Genomic DNA, 19,309 nt, shown 5'->3' on the forward strand with positions numbered 1-19,309 from the left:
TCTTCCTTTCATCTCCTCTTCCCCTCTGCTAGGGCTATTTCCACCCAGCCCAACCTGAGGGCTCCACTCTCCTGAACAGGATACATTTTTGACATTCCTAAAATTAAAAAAAGAGAGAGAGCCAGCAAATGGGCAAAGAGGGGTGGAGGTAGAGAAACACTGTTTATTGGAAAGTGAGCTGGAAATTTCCATATCAGCGAAGAGAATATAGGAAGGTAGCTTTGAAAAGTCCCTCATCCCCATAGCAGGCAGGAGAATCAAGAGGAGAGGACTTTGCTGTTCCTAAAAAGAATCCCTCAGAAATTAAATAGCTGCCTTTCTAGACTCCTTCTCCTCCTTCCCCTCTGTGCAAAGTGTGAATGAAACAACCTTTCCCTCTTCTGGCTGCTGTTGTGCCTCCTTTCTCTCTCTCTCTCTCTCTCTCTCTCTCTCTCTCTCTCTCTCTCTCCCCACCCCCCCCACCTTAATAATTTCATTTTATAAGAAAAGCAATTCCATGGTCCCTGCTGTCTCTTCCCAGGCCACATGAGATGCTAATAACACTACTTAGGCTTTTTCTAGAACCTTCCCAACAACAAATCACTATCCAGCAGCCAGAGAGGAAGGTATGATTCAGCATTCCTTCAACAGGAAGGAAAATGAGATGCCAAGGTAGAAAAACAGGGCACAGCGTGCAGGGAGCATCCCAAAGCTGGCGTGGCAGTCTGTGCTTTTGGCCAGACCAGGGCCCAGGGGCGCTGTCCACCTGACCAGCCAGGCGCTGGAAGGAAGTCTTGGGAAATCACAGGGGAGAGTCCCAGGGCAGGCTCATTCCCCAAAATGGTGGACAGAGCAGAGCAGGCCCCACTCACGAGAGGCTCTCCCCTTCATTATTCGAGGCTAAGCCAAGCCTAGACGAGAAGAATCCAGGGCGAAGCAGCAGTCCTGTGTCCGTACAAAAGGCAATCGCTTCACAGGCGTTTTAGAAACAGGCGGGTTTTCTGATCCCCAATGAGAACCCTGAGGAAAGAACAAACCCAGTGAGGAAAGGTCCTGGTCATCTGCATTTATTCTGATAGGATGGGGGAGGGGAGGAGATGGGGGTGAAGAGAGCATGGAATTCCTTTTAACTGTCACAAAAATTCACCTGACTCCTGCTCCTTCACCTTTAACATTCAGAAGACTTTTGAAGTCACTGAATCTTAGAACTGGGGGGAAAACCAGAGAAATTATCTAGTCCAACCCCATTGTTTTATAGGAATTCCAAAGTGGAAAGGTGACTTGCCCAAGGTGACTCACAAAAACTATCTCACAACAGAGCTGGGGCTAAGCTCAGACCCAGGACTCTGTCGAGACAAAGGAAACGTTCCCTTCCCACTCCTCAGTTCAGTTTAGGGAATGAATGTGCAGAATCCTAGGGCTATAGATAATAATAAATGACCCTTAAATGTTACCTTAGGGTCTGCAAATTGTTTCGTAAGGCTGAGAGGCAGTGCTTGTCCCTCTGAACTACAGATCTCAGGAAACCAGTGAGTTCTCAAATCCTTATTACACATTCATCATCTCAGCTGACCCTAATAAGGCCGTAATGTTGGTGCTACAGGCATTATTATGCTGATCTTCAAATAAAGCTTGAATCTTGCCTCAGATATGGACCAACGGTGTGAACAGTGGCAAGCCACTTAACCATCCTCAGCCTTGGTTTCCTCCTCTCTACAAGGGGGTGACAGGCCGCCTGGCATAATCAACAGAGAGCCAGCCTGAGAGTCAGGAAAACCTGCGTTCAAGCCCACCTTGGGCTTTGTGACCCTGGGCAAGTAACGCAACCTCTCAGTGTGCCCAGACAACTCCCTATGAGTGCAACATTCAGGTAGGTGCCAATCTGCATGGCCTGTTGTCCCTCCCCCTCTCTAAGCCTCAGTGCCCTTATTGTCAGAATGAAGGGACCCCTCCTGTCCTGCGCATTCTATGGTTCCTCATGTCTACTAGGAAGCATTTGCTCTTCCCCTGAGCATGACAGCCCACCCCAGATGCTTCTCTCCCTCTCCCCCCCTTTTCTCCTTCTGTCTTTCCCTCCTTCCCTCTCCCCTCCCCCTTTCCCCCATCTCTCCCTCTGCCTCTCCCTCTGTCTCTCTCTGTCTCTCTACCTCTCCTTCCTTCCCTCCCTCCCCCCCATCACCTTATCAGTGCTCCTGCGACCAGGCTGGCTGCCAATGGCCCCACCCAGTAGACCCACTGGTACTTCCAGTAGTTGGCCATCACCGCAGGCCCAAAAGCTCGAGCAGGATTCATGCAGGCTCCAGATATAGCCCCTCTGTGAAGCGATAGGAACACACATCTGTACCTCTACTTGCCTACTTGTTCTCATACACACATATGTACACATACACCGGCCGTCCCCCATGCTGGTCATGCTCTCCTTCATCACCTCTGACTCTCAACTTTCTTGGTTTCCTTAGACTCAGCTCAAATCCAACATTCTAGAAGAGGCCTTTCCCAGCCCTCCCCTCTCAGCCCCTTCCCTCCAGAAAAACCTTCCATTCACACTGTACAGGGAGTCCCAAAAGTCTCAGCGCAGTTTCAGATTATTAAAACTCACAACAGCACAGAGACTTTTGGGATGCCCTGTACACGCCTTGTAGATACATGGTTATTTGCACATTGTCTCCACTGTTTGAATGTGAGCTCCTTGAGATTAGGGACTGCATTGCTTTCCCATTTGTATTCTCAGTGCTTAGCACAGGGCCTAGCATACAGTAGGTGGATAATAAGTGCTGGCTGGCCTAGCACACCCAGGATTCACCATGGAGTTTAAGGTGAATCACAGTTTTGTGCATGTCATCATAATCTACCATTTATTTCTACGATGTATGCATTTTCCTGTCAAGCAGCATCAAGGGTCCCCCATTGGCATAGGGGAGGAATAAATCCCAGTTTGTTCCCAGGCCGCTAGAGAAGCCAGCTCTGATAAGAACATAAGTCCTAGTCAGAAACCCTGGGTTCCAATTCTGGATCAGAAGTTTACTAAAATGCTTACTAAGTGTGATTTTGGGAAAGGCATTTTACTGAGCTGGACAAAATAATAACAAGATTCATCTGGAAGAATAAGAGGTCTAGAATATCTAGGATATTAATGAAAAGAAATGCTAGAGAAGGTGGCCTAGCCATACCAGATATTAAACTGTACTACAGAGCAGCAGTCATCAAAACTACCTGGTACTGGCTAAGAAACAGGGATGTGGATCAGTGGAACACAAGATGGAGACATCAACAACTATAGCAATCTACTCTTTGATAAACCCAAAGAGGCCAGCTTCTGGGCTAAGAATTCACTATTTCACAAAAACTGCTGGGAAAATTGGAAAATGGTAGGGCAGAAACCGGGCATAGACCAATATCTTACACCATATACCAGAATAAAGCCAAAATGGGTTCATGATCTAGGAGTAAAAGCTGATACTATAAGTAATTTGGGAGAGCAAGGAATAGTTTACTTATCAGATTTATGGAAAAGAAAAGAATCCATGACCCAACAAGAAATAGAGAGCATTACAAAATGCAGAATGGATAATTTTGATTATGTTAAATTGAAAAGTTTTGTACAAAAAAAGCCAATGCAACAAAAATTAGGAGGGAAGCAGAAAATTGGGAGAAAATCTTTGCAACTAGTATCTCTGATAAAGGCCTCATTTCTAAAATATACAGGGAACTGAGCCAAATATACAGGAATATAAGCCATTCCCCAATTGAGAAATGGTCCAAGGATATGAACAGGCAGCTTTCAGAGGAAGAAATTAAAGCTATCTATAGGCATATGAAAAAATGCTCTGGATCACTACTGATTAGAGAAATGCAAATCAAAACAACTCTTAGATACCACATCTCTCCTGTCAGATTGGCTAAAATAACAAAACAAGAGGATAACAAATGCTGGAGAGGATGTGGGAAAATTGGAACATTGTTACATCGCTGGTGGAGTTGTGAGATGATCCAGCCATTTTGGAGAGCAATGTGGAACTATGCCCAAAGGGCTATAAAAATGTTCATACCCTTTGACCCAGCAATACCACTTCTAGGGTTGTATCCCAAAGAGATCACACAAGAGGGAAAGGGACCCATATGTACAAAGATATTTATAGCGGCTATCTTTGTGGTAGCCAAGAATTGGAAATCAAAGGGATGCCCATCAATTGGGGAATGGCTGAACAAGCTGTGATATATGATGGTAATGGAATACTATTGTGCCATAAGAAATCGGGATGATACGGACTTCGTAACAACCTGGAAAAACCTACACGACATAATGCTGAGTGAGCAGAGCAGAGCCAGGAGAACATTGTACACAACCACAGATATATGGATTCCGTGAGGACCAACCCTGACAGATTTCACTCTTCTCAGCAACGCAAGATGCAAGGACAACTCCAGAGGACTAACGATGGAGAATGCTATCTTCATCCAGAGAAAGAACTGTGAAGTTTGAATACAGATTGAGGCGTACTACATGCTCATCTTTTTTCTTCTCTTTTGTTTTTGTTTTTGGGGTTTTGTTTTTATTTTTGGTTCTGTCTCTTCTTTCTCATGATTCATTCCATTGGTCATAATTCTTCCCTACAACTTGACTAGTGTATAAATTAATTCAATGCAAAGTTATACATGGTAGTTATATGAGATTCCATGCCATCTTGGGGAGGGAGGGGGGAGGGAGAGGAGAAAATCTGGAACTCAAAATTATGTAAAACCGTGTTTGGTAAACTAAAAATAAAAAATATTAAAAAAATAAAAGGAAAAAAAACCTTATCGAACCTCACTTCCCTTATCTGTAAAAATGGATATGAGATCTAACATGGTATAACAGTTAAAGACTCGGTCCTAGACCAAGAAGACCCAGGTTCAAATCCGGCCTCTTAGACCAACTGGAGTGTAGCCAAGTCACTCTCTCAGAGCCCTGGGCAACTTTCTAAGTGTATTAAGATGAAGAGCAGATGCTCACTAGCTTGGCCAAAATGAATTTCTTCACTGGCACTTCCCCATACCAACGAAATCACAAGTCGGGCCTCTATCCCCACCCCTAACTTATTAATAATGATAATTATAATATATTTAAATTGCTTTTTGAGATCTGAAATGTTTTCCTCCCAACAATTCTGCACATTAGATTGTGTAAATACTGTCGCCTTCTTACTGATGACTAAACTAAGGTTCAGAGAAGTTGGTTAACTATCTTGAGCATATTGGCACAAAGCTAGTAAGTGTCTAAGCCTGAACTTTGGTGGAATTCCTAAAATCCTGGATGGAGAGCTGGAAGGGACCATCAAGGCCATACAGTCCAACCCCTACATTTTACAGAGTAACATGAAGTAACTTGACCAAGGTGAGGCGGATAGTGAGCAAGATTTGAACCCAACTCCTTCGGCTCCAGAGACAGAGTTCTTTACCACTGTACCATTCCACTTTTCTCAAACCCAGGACTCCTGACTCTGAGACGGGTAGTCTTTCCGAAAGACCATGCCCTGTCTCCTGCAGCTTCCAACGAGAGAGTCCCTGAAGTTGGGTGCCACCTGAGTCCCCTCTTTCCTTTAGACCTGGACTAAGCTCCCATTCCTTTGTCCGCCCCCAATGTCCCTCTGTTGCTACTAATTCAGCCAACTATCGCACCCATTATGACTAACTCACCCTGCTAGGATGTCCACAGTCACAGCGAAGCCAATGCAGAATGGAGCCAATGGACTCTTGCTTTTCTCATTGACAGCTGCCATACAGACGGTCAAGATCAGGAACAACGTCATGACGATCTCAGCCACCACAGCACCACCCACCTGGTCATCCCCTCCGATGGTTGTAAAGGCTGCCCCAGAAGCATTTAAGAATCTCTCTTCTGTGCTCACCGCCTAGAAGAAACATCTCCATTAGTGTAGAGACCAAAGCAACAGGATCAGAGTAAGCAGAGTGCGTGGAGACAGAGTGAGAGACAAATGGACATGTCCATAGACATAGACACAGGGAGAGTGAGAGAGAAATAGACACAGGCATAGACATAGACACAGACAGAGAGGGAGAGAGACCGTTAGAGGTAGACAGAGGCTTAGGCCAAGAGAACAGGGACAGGAATGGAAAAAAACAGACAAGAGCTTCCCTTCACGTTTCGAAAATTGCCAAGCAAAGGTCAACCGCTTATCTTTCTTCTGGAAGACCAGGTACAGGAGCAAACGAGCTGAGTTGTTTGCCAAAGTGTTGAGAGCTTAGATTAGATGTGAACAAGTAGATGAACCACAGCCTATTTTATCTCAGCCGTAAATTAATCAAATGGACAGCTGCCCTATGACTCAGGTAGCATAGGCAGAAGGGGAACAGAAGCTTATTTGCTTCATCCTCTTTTCAAAGACACACACACACAATCCAGGATGAAGGCTCTCAGCCTATTGGGTGGACCTCTTGGGATGAACTCATAGGACATGGCTAGGGAATCACACAGAATGGAAAGGCATTTTGACCTCAGTCATTGGAAGACATGTCCATATCAAGAAGATCATGAAACCATTGGAGTATGTCATACATCTTCAACTGGCCCTTACCTCCCCAGGGAGGAAGAAAATGAGTAAAAAGAAAGAGGGAAGGCAAAAGAATATGGTAACAGGGAAAAAGAGCTTTACACTGAGTTCTCAATTATTTTTATAGTTATCAAAGCTATAGTAGAGATCTAACCAATGATTCCCACTCTGTACCCCACCCCTATAGACTACTGAAGGATCTTGGACATATTGAAAATATTTCCACAATCAATACACAAATCCATAAATAAATAAATACCAACTTCTGTGGGCTGAGTGTCTCCATCCATATAGGTATTACTATTTTTCAAAAGTATGTTGTAATTAACAAAACGCAAATTCATTTGAAAGCATTCCTGGATTCACGGTAGCTTTTATCCATGTGTCTTCTCAGTTGATGGATTCTAACAGCACAGCTACTCTTGTGTAGAGATTTTTGAAATTTTTTTATCTTAAAATAGGATTATCATACACTGAAAAAATTTATAAGCACTAGATTTATCTAAGTATGTGACAGTCCAGCAGAGCTCAAGGACCATTCAAGATAGGTTGAGATTTAGGCAGCTGATGCCTCAGTGAGCATGGGGAGAGAGTGAACACGTGATGAGAACATTTGAGAATTCGGTGTGTGGTTGGTTTGCCTCACCCTACATTAGCCACTATGCGCTCACCCACCTTGGCTAAAGCAGCTCCTATGATCCCTCCAACCACTTGGGAGATACAGAATGGGATGAGCATCATGTAATTCAGGCCTCCAATCAACATGACAGCCAAGGAGACAGCTGGATTGAAATGACCGCCACTGTAACCAACGGAAATGAATGAATGAATGAGTGAATGAATGAATGAATGAATGAGCATTTAATAAGCAATACCACAACTCTGCCCCCTCGGCAGCTTCTTCCTGCAAGAGCCATTGTTATGACCAAGGCCGTATGAAGTAGTAAGAAGAGCGCTAGATTCCAAACCAAAGTTCAAATTCAGCCTCAGCTGTGTGACCCTGGGCAAATCACTTACCCTCGGTCTTCCTCCATTTCTTTAACTGTAAAATAAGCATCTGTACCCAGGGCTGTTGTGAGAATCAGACGAGATGATAAATGGAAACCGCTTTGCAAACCTTACTGTGTTATATAAATGCTAGCTCTTATTAACATTAAGGCTTTTCCCAAAGCCTTCGCAGAAGTTAGACAAACACAGCTCCCTTTCTTTCCTCACACCAAGAGATGGGGTCCCTGCCAACCTCTCCCTCCAAATTTACAGCCCTTCATCCCCACTGGCATTTACAGCCTCTTGTCCCCAGTAAAGTTCACTGACCTCCAGTTCTTGCACTCTGGATATCAGCCACCCTTAGGTTACTTCAGACTTAAAAATAAGTGTGACCCTGGCACCTGCTGCAGAATTCCTGCCGCCCACTCAGCTTGTCTACCACCCTCAGAACAGAAACAATGAGGCAAACTGAGTTTCTAACTAGCTAAGAAGAAATCAGATTGTGGCCGAAGGTGAGAATGTCCCAAAATGCGCTCCAAGGTTCCCAAGATTCATGGGGAACACAACATGCTGAATCTACTTCTCTAACCCAACCAAGGCCCTCAGGCATGGAGTCCCTTGTCCAATATCCTAGATTCTCATCCTCCCCCGCCATACGGCTGCTATCGTCAGGCCACATCCTATTTCAGCCAAACTCCTATTGATACTTGAGCCTCAGTAGACCGAGGATCCAACTTCTAAATGCCCATTAAAAATTCGAGCTTTTATAGTCTTTCCAAGTCTCCAGAGAGTATCTGATGGGCCCATTAGTGGGCCACTCGTGGGGGCAACTCAGTGACAAAGGGCCAGATATGGAGTCTTTAAGACCTGAGTTCATATCCTATCCCAAATACTAGCAATGTATACTGTATGACCTTGGGCACTTCTGACTGTCTCAGTTTCCTCATTTGTAAAACGGGGTTGTTGTAAGGGTCAAATGAGATAATATTTGTAAAGCACTTTGCAAACCTTAAAGCACTCATGAATGCTAACTATCACTGCTGTTAATAACCCAGGGCTGATGTCCTTCACAGACCAGGCAGGCCCCACCTCTCCAGACCCGATATGACCTGAGAATGTGAAAGAGGGGCCGAGTCAGGGCGGTCTTGGGTCCATCTCAAGCTCAACTCCATCAGGATACCAGCATTTCACCACATGAAGGGCTTCTGCTCTTTGAAGAGGATAAATCAAGTGCCAAGTCCTAGGATTATTGAGGAATTAGGGATGTAAATGGGGCCTGTACAGTTTCAAGTTTGGTCCAAGCTCTGGACCCTTCAAGGGGTGGTAATGTTCAGATGGAGGAGGAAGGCAGTGTAGAACTACTCAGGAGACAGATTTGGGAATATTTTCAGAATACCTACAAATGCAAAGCCCTTGGTCAGCCCCCAAAGAGCTCATTAGCCTTCATTTCTCCAGGCCCATTAAAGCTCAGGTTGCCTGTCAAGGACCATAGGGTGGTAATGTTCAGAGGAAGGAGGAAGGCAGTGTAGAACTACTCAGGAGACAGATTTGGGAATATTTTCAGAATACCTAAAAATGCAAAGCCCTTGGTCAGTCCCCAAAGAGTCCACTGGCCTCCATTTTGCCAAGCCCATTGAAGCTCAGGTTACCTGTCATCGGTAAGTGAGAAAGCCAGATCCCACAGATCATTACTCTTCCTGTGAGAAAGCTGGATGGAATTCCGCATTGGCTGCTCGTCCAATTGTTTTATTCCTACCAGCGCTTAGAAGGGTGGCTGGCATACAGTAGGTGCCTAATAAGTATTTAGTGATGGGTCAGTTGATTGGTTTTGCCCTAAATACATTTCACACGCACAAGTCATCGGAGGAACATCGGGTAGGGAGGTTCAGAGCTAGAGGAGGCATTAGGGTGATCTGGCCTCACCCTTCCTTTGGCGGATGAAGAAGCTGAAACCCAAAGAAATCAAGCAACTTGCTTAAGGTGGATGAGAGGAAGAGCTAAGATCTTCTGTCTCCAAAGCCATGTTCTTTCTACTAGACCATGTTGCCTTCTTCAATTTCTTGGAAATCTGATTTTTTTAATCCGCCCACTAGCAAAGAATCAAACATTAAGTCATTTCAGTGAAAGAGCGCACATTCACTTGAGAAGTCACCGGGGCTCACAAGCTACTGGATTTTCCACTTAAAATTTCATAATTCATTACATTACATTACATAATTCAATGTGAAGGTATATCTAGAACTCACATTGGATTACGTGCCATCTTGGGGGGCAGGGGGAGGAGAGGGAGGGAGAGAAAATTTGGAGCCCAAAAACTTGTGGAACTGAATATTGTAAACTAAAAATAAAAAATAAATGTATAAAAAAAATTTCATAGTCCAATGGAAGGCAGAGGCCACTCTGGGGAAAGAGAAATGCTCCCTGTCGTTAACAGTGCACAACAGAATCATGGATCGAGAGCTGGAAGGACACCCAGTCCAACCCTAGTTTTTCAGATAAGGAAAACTAAGGTCCAGGGAGCCTAAGTGACTTGGCCAAGGCACCACAGGTCATGACAGAGGCAGAGTTTGAACTCAGGTCCCTTGACTCCAAACCCTTTGACTCTTTTGATTGTAGCTCACAGAAAAATGACTAGTCAGATTTGCCTGGCATGCCCAGTCCCTCGCTTTGCAGAAAGCACCAAAGGAGGCTTCCTGATGCTTCTCCATGTGCCATGATCCAGCTCCATTGGCCCACTTGCTTTTCCTCTCCCAGGATGCTCCATCTCCCATCTCCATGACATTACACAGGCTGCTCCCCCATCCCTAGAGAATGCTTTCCCTTCTCAAATCTACCTCTTAACTAGCTTCCCTGACCTGCTCCAAGACAGCTCAAATCTGATTTTCTGCAGGAGGCATTTTTTTGTCCCCTAATCTGCTAGTGCCTGAGATCATCGTTCCTTTTTTTGCATGTGTCTTTTATGAGCCTGGTTATTTACCTGTTGTGTCCCTCATTCGAATGTTTGCTCCTTAAAAGCAGGGAGTGTATTTTTGCCTGTCTTTGTACCTCTAGCACTCAGCACAATATCTGGCATATAGTAAAATAATTAACAAATTATTGACTAACCTCACGTGCCTTTGATTAGCAAGAGCTTGTGATCCCATCAGCAGCTTCAAAAACACACCCCTCCCTTGATTGTTTCTCCCTCTCCACCTTCACTCCCTTGCCTTTTTCCCGTCTCACTGTCCATCTCCAACTCTGGGTTTGACTTTATCATCTATCTCACCCTTGGGTGGCGGGGTTAAAAAGACAGCAGGCATCTCCAGGGGGCCCAAATAACTATGAACAGGGAGATCACCCCAAAGCACAGAACTGAGAGGGAGAAAAAATACCATCTGTTTGGACTGGACTTTTAAAAGCAGCAAGAGAGTTGGGAAAAACACTGGGTCAACCATCAGAATTCCTGTGTTGAGTGAGGTCCTGCCTCTCCATGACTACAAGCACGTTGCCCCAATTTCCCCATCCGTACATTGGGCCAATAATACTAGCCCTACCTCCCACACGAGGTTGCTTGGAGGAAAGTGTTTTATAATATTAAAGCTCTATATGATTTCAAAGTGAAGAAGTTGATGGATTTGATGACTTCTGATCTCAGAAGATGTCAAATCCAACATCCTCATTTTATAGATTAAGAAATTGAGGCCAGAGAGGCTAAGTAACTTGCCCAGGTTCAAACAGCTAGTAAGTGTTTAGGGCATGGTTCAAATCCAGGTGCTCTTGACTCTAAATCCATCACTCTACCAACTATAGCATATTGTGGCCCTACGGTCCCTATTTACGGCAACGTGATCCCTGGGAATGATGACCCGAATATGGGCTCCACATGACACCCAAGGCGGATGAGGCACAGCCCCATGGACTCTTGTCAAGGATCCAGGATTCGAAGATCCAAAGAGGGTCTTACCTGATCTTTCCCAAGAAGGCAATGGTGACACCAAGGGCCAACCCGTGTGCCAGTGCAGGTTGTAACCGACCAACCCCCTCAACATTCTCGATGACGGACAGGCAGCCAATGAAGATGAAGAGAGCTGAGCCCAGCAGCTCCACTATGCAGGGCTGGAGGTACTTTTCATACCAGTGAAGCTGGTCCGTGTCATATCTGCTCTCTGGGTCTTTTTCCTTCATCGTCATGTTCCCTGAATTTAATTCACACATAGGGACGGCTGGTAGAAAGAAAATACAGAAGTCAGTGGTTCTCAACATCTTTGGGCTCTTCCACCACCTTGCCTGAAAAACAAAAATCTCCAGTTTCAAAATATTAAGACAGGCACTTTTCCCAGACATTACCAGATTTTCCATAAAAACACCAGTCTCACAACAATCCATGACAACTCTGAAGGACTTAGGATGAAAAATTCTATCCATGCCCAGAGAAAGAACTCATGGTATCTGAATACAGATTGAAGCAACTTTGCAGGGGTCGGGGTTCATTTTATTTTTCTTGAGTTTTTTATCTATGATTTCTTTTACAACATGACTATTATGGATATGCTTTGCATGACTACACATATATAACACATATGGAATTGTTTGCTTTCTCAGTGAGGGGAAATGGAGAGGGAGGAAGGGAGAGAATTTAGAACTCAAAGTTTTAAAAATAAATGTAAATGTTTGCATGTAACCAGGAAAAAAAATTAAATAATAAATTTTAAAAACCAAAACACCAGTCTCAGAGTCATAAGGCATGCAGACAGAGCACTCACTCTGACACTTACTAGCTGTGTGGTCCTTGGGAAGACATTTCATTTCTTTGAGGCTCACTCTCCCCATCTCTAAAATGGGGACAATAATAACTCCATTATGTGGATCAAAGGGATGTTGTGGGGGAAAGGTTTGGTAACTTTTAAAGAGCTAGAAAAATGAGAACTATTATTATTAACAATAGTGACTTTATTAAAAAAGAAAACAACAACAAAGCCAAAATCCACTAGAAATGGAACCCTGGACTTCCATACTCCAGGGCTCAACCCTTATAGGGAAAGTTTCCCGTGGGATCAAGAGGAGGTCCCATAGGCTGCCAACAGACTCATTTGGTTTCCAATTCAAAACAAAAATTGAAGAAGCTTGACAGAATTAAAGAGCCAATAGCACTGATGAACTTACATTTTCCTATAGGTCCCCCTGTCTCGGAAAGTGGAAAGTGCATAGTCTTCTGGCTTCTGTAGACTGGTGAAGTTCAAAACTTCTTCCGATGCTGGAGTTATCTCTTAGGGATGGATGTCTTGGCGGCTCCGCTTGCTTGCCTCCTCCCAAAGGCTGAGCTTTTAAGTGTGGGGAGGATTTACCCTGGTGCTGAGACAATCATAAAATAAAGGAGGGGGCTCCTCTAGGAGAGAGAAGTGGAAATTCCCCTTATCTCAACAAGGCTAGAGTTCAAGGATCACTAAGCTCTCTGCCAACAGAAGAAAATACAACTTCTTTTGCTGCGCGATTTGCCCAGAGCCCTCTGTGAGATTGTACACGATCACGGGAGCCTGTAAAAGGGAGAAAGGAGGGCACCCCCAGCACAGTCTTTTCCCAGAAAAGCCAAGAAAAGCCAAGCCATTCATCTGGTTCTGAAATGGTAGCCAGAGGGCTGTCCCATATCTTTTTTTTTAATTAAGATTTTTTATTTTCAGTTTACAACACTCAGTTCTGCATAATTTTGAGTTCCAGATTTTCTTCTACCCCTCCCCGCCCAAGATGGCATGGAATCAGATATATCTTCTACATATAACTTTGCACTGAACTTATTTACACAATAGTCAAGTTGTAAAGAATTATGACCAATGGAATGAATCATGAGAAAGGAGAAACAAAAACAAACAAAAAAAAAGGAGAGTATGCAGTGTGCCTCAGTCTGCACTCAGCCTCCACAGTTCTTTCTCTGAATGTAGATAGCCCTCTCCATCATGAGTCCTTTCGAGTTGTCTTTGAACCTTGTATCGCTGAGAAGAGCAAAATCTATCAGGGTTAGTCATCACAGAATCCATATATCTGTGGTTGTGTACAATGTTCTCCTGGCTCTGCTCCGCTCGCTCAGCATTATGTCGTGTAGGCTTTTCCAGGTTATTATGAAGTCCGTATCTTCCCCATTTCTTATAGCACAATAGTATTCCATTACATTCCATTACATACCACAGCTTGCTCAGCCATTCCCCAATTGATGGGCATCCCTTTGATTTCCAATTCTTTGCTACTACAAAAAGAGTGGCTATAAATATTTTTGTACATATGGGTCCTTCTCCCACTTGTGTGATCTCTTTGTGTCCGGTATCTTTTAAAAAGAGGAGCAATGGGATGTAGCAGAAAGAATGCTGGATCCACAGGAAGGAGACCTGAGTTCAAATCCTGTTTCAGATAGCTGTGTAGAGGCCTCACAGCCTCAATTTTCTCATGCATATAATAGGAATCATGATGCCTGTGCCAATGGGATTATTGGGAGGAAAGCACTTCGTGAACCTTAACATGCTATAGAACTATGACTATTAGTATTCTGGATTCATTTTAATTTACTATTGTTAGAAATACACAGACAAACCCAAAGAGGTAGATGTGCTTTATTGGTTAGTTGTGGAAATATTTATCAATAAGTATCTATACCTATGTGTGTAGTGTATTTTGATGAAGTGAGTCCATGAGTACTCTGCTTGGATACTTGGAAAATGACCTTCATATTTAGATATAATATTTTTTGCTTAAACTGGACCATGATAAATCCAGGAAAATGTCCCCCCCTTTTTTATAGCTGATTTTTTTTATTGTAAAGTATTTGTAATAATGTAAAAGTGAGTCTTAACAAATGTCCAATAAAAATCATGTCTTAAAAAAATTTACTATTGTTGTTACTTATTGATAACTTACATTTAAATGAATACTTTACAAGTGTGAAATGTTTAACATACCTCATCTTATTTGATTCTATCCACAGCCTCATCTCCATTTGAAAGTTAAAGAAAGTTAAAGTTCAGCACCTCCCCCAAGGTATGTCTATTGTTATTAAGCCCCAAAGAAGCAATCCTCCCAATGTCTCACTGTAAAGGAATTATGAGACATTGGAGCTGGAAAGGACCTTAAAACAACAGAGGATGTTAGATTAGAACACAGAACCTAACACATTAGATTTGAAGCTTTAAGCATAGACTGTTAGAGCTGGAAAGGACCTTAGAACACAGAAGGTTAGAGCTAGAAGGAATATTAGAACAAAGCACCCAGAATATTAAAGCTGGACCCTAGAACAGGGACTGTTAGAGCTGGAAGGGACCTTAGAACACAGAAGGTTAGAGCTAGAAGAGATATTAGAACAAAGCACCCGGAATATTAAAGCTGGACCCTAGAACATGGACTGTTAGAGCTGGAAAGGACCTTAGAACACAGAATTTTAGAGCTAGAAGGAATATCCAGCTGAGAAAGATACATTGGACATTAACTTCAATCTCAATGTCCAATATGTCATTGCCAATAGTTCTTGCTTTTTTTCTGAGTCTACCCTTTTTATTATCTTCCCTAATGTCTCAAAACTGAAGGTCTGTTTTGCCCTGAGTTGAAACCAAATTTCATGAGTTAGTTTGTTTCCTTAATGGATATGAATGTTTCCAACCACAGGCCATTTTTTTATGTGCTAAAATCCTGGGCCAAAGCTCCTCTCACTCCCCTGCACACACACAAAAAAAGCTTTGTTTTCTGCAACATTGGAAAGTCCAATTCCAACATTAAGCCAATAAGGTATTGCCCATTTTGTCAACTAGTCTACTACCAGAGCTGGGCTAGCATCCCAGGGATTTCTGGCTGTTACAACTAATGCACATTTCAGTAGGTCTGATCTCTCCTATTTCAATGATTCTATAAAAAATGACACAAGGTATTTGTGAGTCATAAATGCCTGCTTTATGTAACTTTTTAGCACCTCTAAAGGTCTAAGGTTAGGTTGGGAACATGAAAATATTTATAATAAACTGGGTTTGTTCACGTTATCATATTTGGGAGTCAGGACTAAAGTCCTTGCACAGTCATATGACTTTGGGTGAGACAATCAACCTCTTTTGCCCATGGTTTTGTCATTTGTAAAGTGAAGGTTTTGAACTAGAGGACCTCTTTTCTTTTAATAACATTTTATCTTTCCCAATTACATGTAAAAACAAATTTTTAACATGTTTTTGCTTTTCTTAAAATTTGAGTTCCAAATTCTCTCCCTCCCTTCCTTCCCCCCCCCATGGTAAGCAATTTGATATAGGTTATATATGTGCAATCATGCAAAATATATTTCCATGTTAGTCATGTTGTGAAAGAAAACATAAACCAAATAAAAACACACGAAAATGTAGAAGGTGAAAAATAGCATGTTTTGATCTGCATTCAGACTCCAGTGGTTCTTTCTCAGGAGGTGGGCAGCATTTTTCATTGTGAGTCTTTTGGAATTGTCTTGGATCATTCATTGTATTGCTGAGAAGAGCTAAATCATCTTTGAACGATCTTGCTGTGTACAATTGTGTACATTGTGTACAATGTTCTCCCGGTTCTGCTTACTTCGCTTTGTATCAGTTCATATAAGTCTCTCTAGGTTTTCTAGATTAAGCCTCTAAAGTCCTTTCGAGCTAGATATTCTATGTTCTAAAGCCTCTTCCAACTCCTAAGTCCTATGACTTTCTCCATTCAATTTAGGGTTTTGGTGTATTCACTGAAAAGGAACAGCAATTAGGACAAAATGAACTAACCAGGATCATATAGGCTAGAATCAGCTCGGGCTCGTTCTAGCATTTGAGGCCTCTCAATAGCTTTCAAAGTCAAGGAAGGCACATGAAAATAAAATATTCCCTCCCCCCAAAAAAGTGAGCTGTAGCTTGGAGACATATACGTATATGTGTGTATGTGTGTGTGTGTGTGTATGTATGTATGTATGCACATATGTATGTACGTGTACTGTGTGCCTATGTATGTACCTATGTGTATGTTGTACATATGCATATATTATAAATTTACACATCACATAAATGTATACGTGTGTTGTATATGTATATCCGTATATGTGTGTATATACGTATATACATCGATATATATCTTTTTAAAATCCTTTTTTGGACTTTTTCAGTCCCGATGCACTAATGTCAGAGGGGAATATCTACCTTTCCTGTAGCATCCCAGTGGACATTAATCTTGGCAAGGCTCTTGTCCCATAGCTCAGTGGGGATGGATCTTTACCTTCTCCCTGCCCTAGAGCTTGGATCCCAAGCCAAATGATCCTGCTCTCTGCCCTGCCCCCACATAAGCCCTGAACTTGAGGCCTTCATAACATTTTTTTCATCCTGTCATGTGTCATTCACTAGTATTCCAATTTAAAAGGGCCTCCTTTGCAAATGTCCGTGATCCCATTCGATCCCACAGCAGCTCTGTGAAATGGGCACTATTATTTGCACGGCAAAGATGAGGAAAAGAAGGCCCAGAGAGGATAAGTAACTGAACCCAAGGCTTCAAAGCTAGGAAGTGACTAAGGCAGGATATGAACCCCTGTCTTCTTGACTTCAAGTCCAGGAGGCTATCAGCTTTGGTATTCTGCTTCTCAAAGAGGAATAAGGGTGGTAGCTGCTACCAGAGTTAGTGCACACACCTTATGGGCCCTGGCTATAATACTAGGTAAAAAGAGTCCTTCAATGCCACCTGAGAGAAAACAATGATTACCAAGTAGCTCGGGATAGAAATATCCCTCCAGCAGAAAAAAGTTAACTTGTTAGGAGTGAGTCATTTATTGAAGCCAGAAAATGGGCAATCTCAGATCTCTTTAATTCGGGGCTTCTTAACTTTGGGTCCACTTGGGGTCCAGCTCTAAGGGATAGATTTCAGGAGGTCCATGAATTTGTACAGGAAAAAAATACATCTTTACTTTCACTAACCTCTGACTGAAATTTAGCGTTTTGTTCAATAACTTAAAAACATTATTCTGAGAAGGGATCCATAGGCTTCACTAGACTGCCAAAGACGTTTATCACACACACACACACACACACACACACACACACACACACACACACAATTAAGAATGCTAGCTTTAGTGTAAAAAAAGCCCAACATTTCTCATAACATTCTGAAGGTGCCTCACCCTGCAGGTGGACTCATAACTTCCACTGAAGCCCTCCTCTGAGTGGCACATGAAGATAACTGAATATTACTGTGCCGTAAGAAATGAAAAATATCATGGCTACAGAGAGAAGCAGGGAAAGATTTACATGAGTGAATTAAGCAATGTATACAATGCCTACAACAATGTAAACAGAAAGAAAAATCACAGAATGATCAAAAGTGAGAGGTGCAAAATTAGCAGGAATAAGCAGGACTCCAAAGAAGACACCCCCACCCCACTCTTTTTCAAAGGTGGGACATCTACGGGTGTGATACATTGCACGGATTTTTAGACTTTTTCAATATATGGACCAATTTTACTGATTTTTTTCTCTTCTCTTTTAAAAAACTGAACACTAGAAATACCAAGCGAATCAACTGATGCCAAAAAATTATACCTTAACTTTGAAAAAGAATTTTCTACTACTATCGCTATTTTCTTTGCCTTGTGGAGTAAGGGTACTTTTGATTGACTCAGCTTGGTCCTTCCATATATTCTTAAATTCCAGCCCTTCTGTCTCATGGGGGGGGGGGGCAGCAAGGAGAGAGACACTGGGAGAAATTTTGATGATATAAAAGCCAAAAACCAAAAAAAATCAATAATTTTTTATAAATAAAGTCTTCTTCTGATCACTCATTATGGGTCGTCAAAGACTGTGCCAATGGAGCACAGACTCTGAGAGGTCGTACACCAAGCTGGAAACACCCAAAGTATGGGTCCACTCTGGGTCCAATCAATCATTCAACAAGCATTTATTAAGCACTTACTACTAAGTACCGTGCTAGGGACTGAGGCCACAAAGACAAAAACGAAGCAGTCCCTACTCTAAAAGAACTATGTTTGCCATCAGACAACCAGCCTAGCTAAGTGTAAAGATAAGTCAGCATCCTAAGGTTGTCCATGGCATGATGAAACTTTTTGGAAGCAATAAATCACAAAGACAATCTGTTACAGTTGAGATCTGCATTATTGGAGGGGGTGCCCCCATTGATAAAGTCATAGTTTTTTTTAAGTACTGGAATATAGACGCACAAAATGTTAGAGCTGGAAGAGCCATTTCAGATGATATAGACCAACACTCCCATTCTACAGAGGAGGAAAGAGAAACGGTGCTGCGTGGCGTTGTTAATAAGCATGATAAGAGCTAAAGGAAGGGAGAAATTAGTATGTAGAGAGTATTACTGATTCTGGGGGTTTCTGAGACCCTTTCAGGGGGTCTGCAAGGTCAAAACTGTTCTCATCGTAATATTAAGAGGTTTATTTGCCTATAAACACACTCTTCCCTTCTCCCTTTGCCAACTACAAATCTGTGTGAGGCTGGATTTTCTCCATATACAGTACTTCAACCAAAACACATATTGCAAGAGACGTGAGAATCCAGCCGCCTTCTATTAGGCTAGATATCAAAAAGATCTGCAAAAATATGTAAAAATTAATGTCTTTTTTCACAAGTTGTGGATACCCAGTGAAAACAATGGTGAAGGAAAAGAGAACCGAAAGGAAGCCTGACTCTGAACAATTTAAATAATCACAATTATTCCAGAGAACAAATATCAAGACATAACTGCCTACTTTTTGCAGAGACAGGGGATTGACTACTAGGCCTGAATCTTACAAGTGCAGTCATTCTAGCAGCTGCTTTTGCTTAATAGGTTTGGTG

The 19,309-nt window shown here is 42.6% G+C and overlaps 1 protein-coding gene across 1 annotated transcript; it reads right to left on the reverse strand.

Moving 5' to 3' along the window:
* Positions 1–950: 950 nt before the first annotated feature.
* On the reverse strand, positions 951–12,326 carry AQP8 (aquaporin 8). The gene is made up of 6 exons (XM_036739467.1): positions 12,272–12,326; positions 11,461–11,719; positions 7,206–7,332; positions 5,656–5,870; positions 2,159–2,293; positions 951–999 (listed from the first exon to the last, which is right to left on the reverse strand). The coding sequence occupies exons 1-6, from the start codon at positions 12,324–12,326 to the stop codon at positions 951–953; spliced, it is 840 nt and encodes a 279-aa protein (XP_036595362.1).
* Positions 12,327–19,309: the final 6,983 nt, after the last annotated feature.

The sequence above is a fragment of the Trichosurus vulpecula genome, chromosome 9 (assembly GCF_011100635.1).
Source record: "Trichosurus vulpecula isolate mTriVul1 chromosome 9, mTriVul1.pri, whole genome shotgun sequence".
Lineage (NCBI taxonomy): Eukaryota > Metazoa > Chordata > Mammalia > Diprotodontia > Phalangeridae > Trichosurus > Trichosurus vulpecula.

What these genes read in the sequence shown, in the direction of transcription:
- AQP8 (XM_036739467.1), bottom strand. Translation starts at nt 12,326, where the DNA reads ATGGGGAGAGTGAGCCTCAAAGAAATGAAATGTCTTCCCAAGGACCAC. An exon ending in ACTGTGGACATCCTAGCAGG is followed by an intron (nt 2,294 to 5,655) that starts GTGAGTTAGTCA and finishes ATCGCTTCACAG; the next exon opens with AGGGGCTATATCTGGAGCCT. An exon ending in GTCGCAGGAGCACTGATAAG is followed by an intron (nt 1,000 to 2,158) that starts GTGATGGGGGGG and finishes TTCTTTCCTCAG; the next exon opens with GGTTCTCATTGGGGATCAGA.